Consider the following 12,207-nt stretch of genomic DNA (forward strand, 5'->3'; position numbering starts at 1 on the left):
ACAGTTGTTTCCTCTGCCTTCACTTACATGCAGACTAAGTCTTAAAAGATAATGGGCATTTCAGGGACTGGGGAAGGGAAACAAACTGCTTCTTCTGCTGTTGTGTGGTGGGGCTGCTTTTGTGCTGTTTCGTCATAGAAGAGGGAGCTCTTTCACAGACAGGAAAACAGCTTTCAAGAAGGAATGAACTAAAAGCTGTTTCAGGCATATTCAAATAGCAGTTGTAGTTTTAAGATGTTTTGTACCTAAGTTGTGTACATACACAAAAATGCACAACTAATTTGAGGTAACACAGGAAAATACATGTAGAGGATGCTAAGAATTGGAGTCTTGAGGCTTAACTCAGTTTCTCTTTACTCATACATTGTCATCAGACAGAAGTAACACATGGATGGTATTAAATTCTCTTTTGTTTGTGTTTTCCAAAATCTACTGTCACATCTCCCCTACTTACTTAGAGAGCCTGGTTCTTACCGTGGTACCAGCTTCTCCAATAAAGATGTTAGCTTCTGCTAGCTTTGTGGATATGTGGGAAAAGAATGAGAAAATGAGTCAGCTATAACTTACCCCAGTTACCTGGCCAGTAAGGAGCAAAGCTGGTTTTGAACCTGGTCTCTCTAGCTCCTCCTCCCTCTGTATAACACAGTCTCCTTATTTTTAGTTCAAATCAGAAAGCTTTATTAAATATTGCACTAAACTGTGTTAGTTGCAGGAAATAGTTCCCCTTCTCTTAAAGAATTTATTCCTGTAAACTAGTGGAAAATTAAACACTTTGGACTTGTGGGTTTCAGTAGCACTGATGTTGAGTTCTGAGGTTGCCTCTAAACTTTTAGTATCCCACAGAGTCCCCAGGGTTGAGCCAGCAGCCTTGTGAACAACTCTTCTGTACCCCTCAAGATAACCCTGAAATGACTACTCCTAAACAAAGTGCACAAGGGCCCCTTTTCTCATCATATGTGAAGGAAAGATAGTTTCCACATTTCTTGATTCATTTTGGTTTTCACAACCAAGAAATAACCCAAGTTGCTGTGATTTTACCTGAAAAGAGTATTGCTGTTTTTGTTTTTCTAGACGCAGAGACCTGGAGATTGAAAGACCCGTGCTGGGCCAAAATGATAATAGATCAAAGACATTAAAGTAAGTCCCTCAGTTTCCCCAGAAAGTTGCTAAATATCTGTCTTTGCCTTTCATGGACTAATGCAGAGTTCAGTGGAGAATATGTGCTGTTTGCGCAGTGTCACCTCTTATTTTGCCTTTCCCCAGGTGTTCTACTTTGTTGGTGGTAGGAGACAATTCACCTGCGGTTGAAGCTGTGGTAAGTATGTCCTGATGTTGGAAGGAATGTGAAAAGGAATGAGATTAAAATGCAGTGAAATGTATACATATATACAGAACACTGCTGACCCTAGAAACAGTTGGTAAATATTGGTTTCTGTTATTTTTGATTACACGTATCTGGGTTTTCTCTTTGTTACCCAGTAATTAATTCCTCTTCGATCACTAGGTTTCATCAGAATGGATCATATTGCCCCTGATTGCTTTGTGTGGTGAGGTTTATTTTGTGGCAAGTAGGATAACTAAACACATTATCTTATTGTCAGATTTTTGACAGCCTTGGCCTTCTGCAGCCACCATAAATCTGAAAGTGTATCAGCAGGACTGCTGAGAGCCTATAAGCTTCTCTCTGTCTCCTTTTCTAACACAAAGCACATTGGTAAAAATAATATATGCTCACTGTAAAATATATGAAAAAAGAGAAAAATCAAAATCCTGTTTCTCAAAGGCAGACTGTTTTTTCTTTTACCGCAGATTGGATTAAGAAACAAACAAACAAACCATGGATTGGGTGTGTCTTGCCAATGGGTTTCAGCCCTGGGCAAGTTCACTATGGATTTAATGTGACCAAAGAAATGACAGTAGAACATTCTTGGGGGTGAAAGGGTTATACCCAACTTTATTTCAATGGTGACAGGTCAGTCACTAAAATCCCATTCACTCAGAGCGAGTCTGCATGCAGCAAGCTGGTCTCGGCCTCTCGGCCTGCACAGCCGTCCTCTGGGGCCTATCTGCCTGCGCACCCATCCTCTGGCTCTGTCCTCAGTGCCGCCACCACTCCAGCCTCTGCTCTGCTCTCCTGCAGCCTTGCAGCCGTGCCGTCATGCCTCCCAGAGCACTGGGTAGGGCTCTTTATATAGGGTCAATAGCAACGTATTGCCCACACATGTGTAGTGAGCTAGCCAACCAGGGCCAGGTGAGAATCCTGGCCACAGGAGCCTTCATTTTATCCACAGGATGATACCAACTATAGAAGGTTTCAGGACCTGATTACTTAATACTATTAATGTGTTTTTCCATATTTTAAAGTCAGTATGACTGTATAATACTCAGTCTTAAAGATGTACCTTTGTTTAACCTCATTCTCCAGTTGATTATTTCTGATTTTTCCCGTTAATACTGTTGCTTTTGAACATCCTTATTTTGAATTTTTGATCGTTTCCCTGGGATGGATTTCCAAAAGTGGAATTACTGTGTCAGAAATCAAACCTTTGCGAGGATTTTGATATATTTTGCCAGATTCCTTTCCAGAAAGGATGTTGCACTCTCTTGGCACCAGCACTGTATGACAGTGCCTGTTTCATAGTACGCTGTCCAACACTGGATTTTTTTATTTTATTCACAGTTAATTTGATAGGTTAAAATTGGTGTCTCACTGTTTTAATTCGCACTTCTTTGATTACAAATGAAGTTGACGGTTTTCATTTGCCTATTAGCATTGGCTTATCTTTCCCCCAGCATATGTAATTTAACTAAGTATCTGTGTGAAATTACCTGGTTTTCTTTGTCAGCTTTCACTTCTGTCCTATTTAGAGCAAAACGTTAGGGAGTAAGGCTTTTTGGAAAGGGTCTACTAACTAATCAGAGGTGTAGACATAAGTAAGAAGTTGTATTGGGCAAAGGGGTGTGTTTGTGAGATAGATATGATAATATATTCACACCTCCCTGAGCTGCCCTGTAAAGCATTCTGGTGTAAAATACATGGCATGGCTTGAGTGCAGAGGCAAATGACCCTCAAGTCCCCCAAAATTAATTTTTTCTCCAATGGTGGTAAAGTTACAGTGATGATCCCAGTCCCTCAAAAAGGAGTTTTATAGGTGTCAGTCTTTTATGGCTAAAAAGGTGGAGATGCATGCTATAAAAATATCTATCAAAGACATTTTTTCATAAACATGTATACCTGAAACAGGAAAATAGTATTATTTTTGTCTTTCAAATTGTGTGGACTTAAAGCAGCATTATTTTTCAAGACTATGTAGATTGGCCAGTCCAGGTAAGGTCTCTTTTTGGGATTTCCAAACCTTCAACATTTATAGAGAAGAACTTCAGGAGCCCCGTCTGTGCCACAAAAAAGATGCTCTTCCAAATAGATTCAAATGTTAACTTCCCCACTGAGTATTTTATTCCACAAATTGCTAATACTAGAAGGCTTTCCATACATGAAAAAGCAGAAAAAACTCCACAAATTCTGGTCACTGCTGCTAGGTATTTTTGCTCACTTCCTCATTCAACATGACTTTTTGAGCTTCTATTTTATCGATGTTATGGAGAATACAAAAATGAATAAGATAGAGTCTGTGTTTGGGGAACTGGGAAGAGAGTAGACATGTCAAAAACCCACCATTTTGCTTGGCCTACCAGATATGGAGACTTCTTATAAAGTTATAGAAGTTACAAAGTGGTAAACCAAGCAAAGCATGATTTATTATATTTAATTCAGACTTGAGAGTTCATCCTTCAGAAAACATTATTTGTGTATATGCTGTGTTCTAAGTACTGTGCCTGGCAATTAAGGATCCAGTTTTTAAATTCTATCCTTTAGGGTTAATACATATTCTATAGTAAACTAGTACATTTGTTTATCACTATCTGCATTGTCATTTGTATAAAGCACAAACTTTGACTTGGTTATCCTGGTTTTTAGATTATCCCCTGATTTTAGAAGTGTTTTATGTACCTGTCCATCATCAATGCCCAGAGCAAAAGTTCACCTAGATTATTGGTTCTTGCCAAGGTAATTTTAATAACTCCCTAACAGGCTTGCTGCCGCTACAATCTGTTATACAGGCCACTGCTGGTTATTTTCCTTAACAACTCAAATCCTGCCACCTTAGAAACCTTCCATGGCTTCTTGCCTTCCACAGTCAGTTCCAGTGTACCTCCCCAGCCTCACCTCTGGTGTATCTTCATACCATGTTTGCCTCTGTAACCCTATGCGTGTCCTGCACATTCACGTCATAACCCCTGGGTCTTTGCTTATGCTTTCACCTTGATTCTGGAAGCCTTCAATTGTCCACTTTTTCCTACAGTAACTAGAACTCCTGCTCATCCTTCTATACTTACTCAACTTGGTTGTAAAATTTTGAAGTGATGTCATTCTGTCCTCTATGTTTTCACCCCACAAGATTCCAAACTCTTAGCATAGTGTTGTGTATGTGTGTGCTTGGTAAGCATGTGTAAAGGAGACATCCAGTTGATCAAATTATTCAAAAAACATTCCTGAACCTAGACAGTGTCTCCCCAAAACATCTTCTCCTTCGTGGATACAAAATGCAAGATATCAAACATGTAAATACTTAAGTTTGCAATTCTTAATTATGATGACTGTGGTGAGAAAAGTAGGTGGGATAGCCAGAGACCTTGAGGAGGAAAAGAGGGTGTACAGAATGGCACACTCAATTACCTCAGGGCAGAGGAAAGGGGTGAGAAATGAGCGAGGCTGTCAGGGCCCTTTGTGCTGGGAAGCCATCAAGGACCCAGCAGGTGAGGGCCCTAGTCCCATTCACTCTTTAAAGAAGTAGTAACTTGCCCCATGTTATGTAACCAGTAGGTGGAATTAGACTCAATATGTAGTTTGTTAAAAAATCTGCTTGTAACAGATTGAGAAGATGATATTAGCCAGATTTAGATCTGCTCAGAACAGATAAAAAGTTCATCATCTGTCTCCCACTCTGTATTTTGGTAATTTCTTTGACCGATGGAGCCATCTCCAAACTGAGCTGTTTATATGAGAAGATCATTATTATGTCAAGCTGTATCTTATTTTTCTAGCAGTTCATAGAATTGTTCTCTCTCTCTTTTTAAGGTTGAATGCAATTCTCGCCTGAATCCTATAAATACAACTTTGCTAAAGGTATTCTATCCTCATTTGCCAACCATTTGTGAATAAATTATCCATGGTTCAAATTATTCTATTTCTGGAATAGTTGCCCAGAAGGAAGGAAAGCTTCTGTCTCTCTCTCTCTCTTTTTTTTTTAATGTTTTTTTCCTGAATATATTCTTATTGTAGAAAATTTGGAAATAAAGGTAGAAAGAAAAAAATTACCCATAATGCTACCACCCAAAACCTCTGATAAAAATATCAGTGTCTTTCCTATACATTTTTACATCATTAAGATCATAGAATATTTATAGCCTATTTGTTTTCTTCAGCTTTTTGACATGAATTTTTCCCTTGTCGTTAAAAATTCTGTAAGCAATATTTAATGTAGGAATTAAGATAATGGCTAGAAATTCTTTATATGCTTAATCTTGTTGTATTTGTAAGGAAGTGTCCAATAACATCCTAATGATGAGGGTGGATGCATTTTCTTTCTCTTAGGGCAAATAAAGAGCAACTCTTCTACTAAATTTCTAGGGTTGGTATCGGTGTCTCCCCCAGTGATTGTTCCCCAGGCAAGAGTGTCAACCTCACTTTTTATAGAACCTGTAGTGAAGTGTTAGGGACCTGAACTCTTGGTTTAGTGTGGATTGAAGTGCTCATCTTATGTTTTTTCCTGCTACTTTCCCACCTGAAAGGCCTCTGTTTTCTTCCCTTGTGCTTGAAAGGAGAGTGCTCTCACCAAAAATAGCCCATAGTTCCTAGAAATATAACATGAGATTAATGCTGTGAGGTAACAAAACTCAGCATTCTGGGGTCCAAGTGATCGATGAACTAGTCTAAAAGATGAATGTTTGTTTAAAAGTATGTGGTTTCAAATTAGTTTTTCACTGCAGGTCTGAATCCAGAAACATAAAACTAAAGTCTACAGTAGCCATAGACGTGGTTATTTCTGGGCAAAAATGCCCATCCACAACAACATGATTGAACTGACTTTCCAGCTATTTCATAGGTATTCAGCCTGGAAGTAGTCTCTACCAGTGTTCTCTCTCTGCGTATGGAAACTGTTTTATGGTTCTAATCAGATTTTGACTCCCTAAACTTCATGAAAATACAACCTGCGCCAGTTAGGTTTGTTTTGTACTTAAATCAGGCTAATATTATGCTTAGAATTATCAGGGGATTGTTCCTTGTTAATCTCAAATTCCTGTGCCTTCTGTGGCATTCCATCCCCGCCTCAAACAAAGTTTCCATGCTAGTGAGTAGAAACCATGGGGTTCACGTCTTTCTTTTTTAAATGCCAGTTGGCCCAAATAGGTATAACAGAGTACAGAATGCATAACAGCTGTAAGGAAGAGGGTGGGCTCGTGGTTGACCACTATGCCCTAGAAACGGTGCTTTCTACAGACTGGCAGAATTTGCATCATCTAGGAGCTTGTAAGAAATGCAAGTTCTTGAGCCCCATCCTAGTTTTATTAAATCAGAATCACTAGGGCAGGGACTCAAGAATATGAGTTTTAACAAGTCCTCCAGGTAATTCCAGTGCATGGTGACAAAACCTGACTCTAGAAATCTTTGCACAGGTGAGAATAACCAACTATAAAGCTTTATGAAGTGGAGACAGCCTCACCAAATCCAGCTATGAGAGGAAAGTGGCTGACCAAGCGAGCTGGCAGAATTTAGCCACAGTGCCAGATTGGAGAAATCCCCTCAATCATGGAATAAACATAACAGAGTTGACAGGGAATTTAGAAAGCATGGTACACTGAGAAGTTAATCACACTTGAGGACTCTTTAAGCAACATTCTTCAGGTGGAGATGGAACCATGGTTGAATATAGTGGTTAACTTCACTTCTACTCCTCCCACCAGGGGTCTGAAAGCCAGGCTCTGCACTTACTGATTAATAAATAATGAATCATCTTTTATACCCAAGGTTATTGCTAGGATCTAAGTCTGTGTAAGAGTGCACTGAGGAGATGTACACTAGGTTGCAGTTAGTTAAGGAACTTACAGTTCAGTTTTATGGGTGACTTGTGGATGTTCAGAGCATTTCCCCTAAGTTTGAGTCCCAGCTAACTTACATATTTTTTCTCTTCTAGATGGCAGACTGTGGTGGACTGCCCCAAGTAGTTCAGGTAAGGAGAATTCTTTTAAAGCACCAATTTGATTCTACCTCTCTGCTTATGCAAAGATTAATGCCTTCTTATTTTGTCCCCCTAGCCCGGGAAGCTTACTGAGGCCTTCAAGTACTTTTTGCAGGGGATGGGCTACAGTGAGTAGTATACAACTTTCTATCTAGCAGAGATTTACTGATAATGGGGTCATTTTGAGAGTTGTGGAGCCCACCATTCTCAGGGTATAACCTCTATGCTAACTAGCCTGAAGTCAAGTAGAAACTAAAGTGTCAATGGAGCATACATCTGCATGCACGTAAGACGAGCTAACACTTATTAAGCACTTACCTTGTGCCAACGCTCTATATTTATAACCTTAAGAGGTAAGTTCTGTTATGTGTCCCATTTTATAGAAGAGGAAACTGAAACTCAAAGAGGGTAAGCACATTTCTCAGGGTAACAGTTCAGTTGCAGAACCATATTTAAACCTTGGCAATCTGACTCCAGATCCCAAATTTTCAAACACTCAAGTTTAGACTGTCCTAGCTGTGAATCTGAAATTATGATTTGCATTTGCACTCGGCTGGTGGCCTTGAAAACAAAATGGCAACTCTAGAAAAAAAGGGTAGTGTCTTCAGTTAGATTTGCTCCAACATAGGAGATGACGTTGCAGAGTATTTAGAGTGAGTCCAAGGGTGTGTCCTTTTCATGTGCTGCTGTCCTGGTCTCTTGTATTGTGAAACCCCTAAGCTTTCTCATTTGTCACAGAATATCCACACTTGCTCCTTTCTTGGAGTTTTAAGAAGAAAACCTCTTCCACTCAGGTACAGAGCTCTTTACCCAGTAGGGTGATTTTTCTCCTATCTTTGGTATTAGTGTGGAAAGTGGCCATTGGGCAGCAGCTGGGCCCCTGGGTACAGCCCTGTACCTGGCAGGCAGACCATGTATGTCTCATCTAGAGTGGCTGTGTCATCCCTGTCTGTGAGCCACTACCAACCGAGCCCACACTCACATCCCTCTGGCTCACTGGGAGGAGCAGAAATCCCTCTCTTAGGAAACATCTCTATATCCCTTTCCTAGGAAACAACTGATCTTCCAGCCCATTCCTAATCTGAAGCAGGATGGATGTTTATAGTGAAGGGGAAAACAGTTGCTTTTGACTAGTTGAGAAAAGTAAAATCGAGATGTTGAAACATCAACCAGCTTCACCTCCTCTCTGTACCTTAAAATAAAGCTGCATCCCTGACCTAGAGTATTCTGTCAGTGTCTACTAGGCAGCTGAAGTGCTACTAGGCATTCTCAGGTCACTAACCTGCCTTTTCCTGTGTCCATCCTGCTTCCAGTCCCGTATGTGCAGCTCAGTCACCTGAGCACCGAGTCAGGTACCTTCCCCTGTGCTGGCCCTGTCCCCTTCTCCCAGCCCCGCTCTCCTGGCTGCACTGGCTGCCTGCAGCATGTCCACGGTTTTCCTGTACAGTGAGAGCCCGATAGAACGTGGCTCGTTGTGCCCAAGAGGACTAGCCTACAGGTCCAGCCCTGGTCCCTTAGAAAAGAAAAAAGGAGCGGGTTGTAAAAAGCAGGCTTCCTCTTGTCCTCTCAAATCTAGGGTGATAACAACAGGTGAAACTTTACAGGCAGGGCCCCTCTTCTACCACCACCTCCTGATCCTTGCATTAACCCCCAGACAAAGGCAGCCTTGATTCTAAATAGGAGTGTCAGAGCCTGTGCCCAGAGAACAGCAAGTGATGGCATCTTTTGACCCCCACGTTGAAATGACAGTGAGAGGAGTGACTAGTGCCTCAGGACGATAGGGAGGCTGTGCTAGGTAAGGCCCTGTGCTGGCCAAGCTGGAAGGACATTAGGGTTAAAGCAGTGACAGAACAGGATCTGAGTAAACACCATTCCCCAGAACTCTTCCCTCAAAGGCAGCCTGTACCTCACTGCCTGTGCAGAGGCCAGCTCCAGGCCTACCTGCCCTCCCCTACACCCATACCTTCCTACACATCTCCTCTCCAGCTAGCAAGGGTAGCCTGTGGACACGGATGGTAGTCTTGTTGTATCGGGCTTGCACTGTGTTTGTGAAATACCTTTCATATTTGTGTGGTGTTTGTCTTTCTTTTGGTTTAGTCTTGCATGCACTGCAGGATTTGGTCACCCATTTGGGTTCCCAAAGCCTCCTTCCTAATCACTGTATGAATGGTGTGGGCATAGCTAAGAGATACACTCTTGACTTAGGTGTTCCCTTGTTCTGCTGTGGACTAGAATCAGTTGAGATTCTGACCAACTCTAGAGGATTAAAGCAGCCTTGAATATAGCCACTCACCTAAAGCAAATAATGCAAAATGGAGATGGTTATATTTGTCCTGGGTGTCACCTTAAATGGGTTGGGAAAGCTAAACCTAAAGCCTTTGGTGAAACTTCTGGATTAACTGAGTTTAACCAGGGCTCCATCTCCTAGTCTTCGTGGTTCTTTCTTACAGTACCATCTGCCAGCATGACTCGGCTCGCCCGATCACGAACCCACTCAACCTCAAGTAGCATCGGCTCTGGAGAAAGTACCTTCAGCCGATCTGTCACCAGCAATCAGTCAGATGGAACTCAAGAATCCTCTGAGTCCCCTGATGTTCTGGACAGACACCAGACCATGGAGGTGTCCTGCTAAGCAAATGTTCTTCCCCTGGACCATGCAAGTCCATCCTCCTTCAAACGACCACTCCATAATATAACATTTCATCCAGCAAACTGGCATCTATCTTTTAACTCCTGCATGGTCACTGACTCTCTCTCTGGTATCCTGGATTTGTCATTCTATCTGCCTGCCCACCCTCTTTTTTTGTATGTACCAAGAACCACTTCCATGTCATTACTGTAACATTCCAGCATCTTTGATCAAACCTCCATATCTTCTCTTGCCAGCTTTCCCGTGCTTTCCCAACTATGTATCTGATAAGATTCTTTGATCTTGACGTATGTGTGTGAGCACGTGTGTCTGTGTTTGTGTGTGCTTAGTTCTGTGATTTTAGACATGCTTTCTTGTAGAGCTTCTGCAAAAAACAAAGGGATTTTTTTTTTTCATTTTCAAAGGTTTTTTAGGGGAAATATGCAGAACAGATTTGTAGGTTGAATAGGCCACTGCATTCTCTTTTGGTTCCTGATTGGTCAACAAGATTTCCATAGTGACTTCAGGAGAGTAGCTCTGAGGAATGTGAAAGATCACAATTACTGTTTGGACTGTTGATTGATTGTGACCAATAGAACGGAGCCTGTCACATAAAGAGGCAGACAGGGTGGCCGGCCACTTCCTTCTGTCCAAGTGAATTCACAAATACTGTCCTATAAGTAAGAGGAAGGGGCATATTTTAGTAGAAGCCCATGAATGATCAGGTTCTGATGCAACAAGGAGTTTTTCCCAAGCAGTGAATGTGGCTTAATTACTGGGCTGTCTTAGCACAGGAAGGTGGAAAACAAAATGTCAGGCTTCTGCTCTGCAGGAGCAAGGCTGCTGTCGCAGCGGTGTCTGACGCCACTTAGCAGGCAGCTGCAAGAAGTGCCTCCCAGGTCTGTGATGGAGAGCGTTTTTCCATCCTGCAATCTCAGAAAAGGGAGAAGTATGACTTAAAAGTTACATAGATGGTGAGGAAATGGCTGAGGGGAGAAGACATTAACAGAATATTATGTTTAACATACATAGCCTAGATTTCATCAGACTTAAAGGAAGCTAAACAAAACTGATATGAAGCCCATTTCTTAGATTGTTAATCCTGTGAACTCTCTTCTGTAGGAGGGAAGGGGCCAGTCCTGAAGGGCAGCCTGGTCAGGGAAAATTGTGCTTAGAGAGTATCGCTGCAGGGAGCTGAAACCAACTGCCACTCAGCGAGGGCCCAGCTCTTCAAGGCATCGAGATGTAAGCTCAGGTAATACAGTTCCAACTCTGAGGAAGGAGCTTTTCAGATATAGTGTTTGCTTTCTGCTGAGATAGGGAATGCATCACTCTGCCAGAATACAACTTTTTACAGATTATTAAATAAAGCTGTATATGTCTCATTGTTACTGGATTGCTGGTGTTATTTCTCTCAAGCCACTCACTAGGGTTTGGGCAGGGACCGAGTTATTGTGAGCTCCATGCTGGGAATTTTCACATACTTGGTCATAAGCCCGGCCAGGATTAAAGCCTACGCCCATCTGACATGCCTGTATTCCTCTCAAACCAAAAACTGTGAGAAGCCCGACCATGCAGTTTGTGGTGAAGAAGGATGTGCCAACGTCTTGGGAAGGCACTCCCATTTCAGCTCTGCCGTCTGAGTGGGCTTGCTAGATCCCACCCCGACTAACATGCAGCCACTTGTATGGGTTCCTCAAACAGACCAGGCCATATTTCTCCAGAAAAGGCTGACTTTATGCCCACCAAGAATTATTTCACGAGGCCGTCACCTCAGTTTTGAATGATCTGCTGCTACCACAGTACATTTATGTTGCTGTGTCCGTGGGAGATACTTGTAAGATGACATGGACCCTGTTCATTCTGGCATGGGAGATGAAACACACATGTGGACGAACTCAGGTCCCAAGCTGAGTTCCTGACAGTACAGGTCAACACGGAGTTCTGGACCTGGAGGTGGTCTGATGGCCACAGTTGCTTTTATAGCTCATGTTGCTCCAGCCTACCTGGCCACATTCAGCACAGGTGGTTACCTGCTTTCCCACCCTAGTTTTGTGCCTGAAATCAGGCCCCAAATGACTATACCTGACTGATCCTTACCCAGTCATCCTTTCTCATTTCCTTTTTTTTCAGTCCAAAAACACATGGGGGTGTGTCTTGCCAACGGGTTTCAGCCCCAGGCAAGTTCACTATGGATTCAGTGTGACCAAAGAAATGACGGTAAAATATTCTTGGGGTGAAAGGGTTATACCCAACTTTATTTCCACTGTAGCAGGT

The 12,207-nt window shown here is 42.1% G+C and overlaps 1 protein-coding gene across 8 annotated transcripts in view; it reads left to right on the top strand.

Moving 5' to 3' along the window:
* NDRG3 (NDRG family member 3) overlaps nt 1-11,321 on the top strand; it is a 74,121-nt gene extending 62,800 nt beyond the window's left edge. For 2 of the 8 annotated variants that reach the window (XM_073236631.1, XM_073236633.1), the window contains 7 exons: nt 1,072-1,137; nt 1,264-1,315; nt 5,141-5,188; nt 7,257-7,292; nt 7,378-7,429; nt 8,615-8,653; nt 9,752-11,321. In XM_073236631.1, coding sequence (XP_073092732.1) covers nt 1,072-1,137; nt 1,264-1,315; nt 5,141-5,188; nt 7,257-7,292; nt 7,378-7,429; nt 8,615-8,653; nt 9,752-9,933 — 475 coding nt within the window. In that variant the 3' untranslated portion in view covers nt 9,934-11,321. Of the gene's footprint in view, nt 1-1,071; nt 1,138-1,263; nt 1,316-5,140; nt 5,189-7,256; nt 7,293-7,377; nt 7,430-8,351; nt 8,589-8,614; nt 8,654-9,751 lie in introns of those variants that run through there. The other 6 variants (XM_073236635.1, XM_073236632.1, XM_073236634.1 and 3 more) reach the window with 5 other exon arrangements.
* Nucleotides 11,322-12,207: the final 886 nt, after the last annotated feature.

Source organism: Manis javanica, chromosome 5, assembly GCF_040802235.1.
Source record: "Manis javanica isolate MJ-LG chromosome 5, MJ_LKY, whole genome shotgun sequence".
NCBI classification, from domain to species: Eukaryota; Metazoa; Chordata; class Mammalia; order Pholidota; family Manidae; genus Manis; species Manis javanica.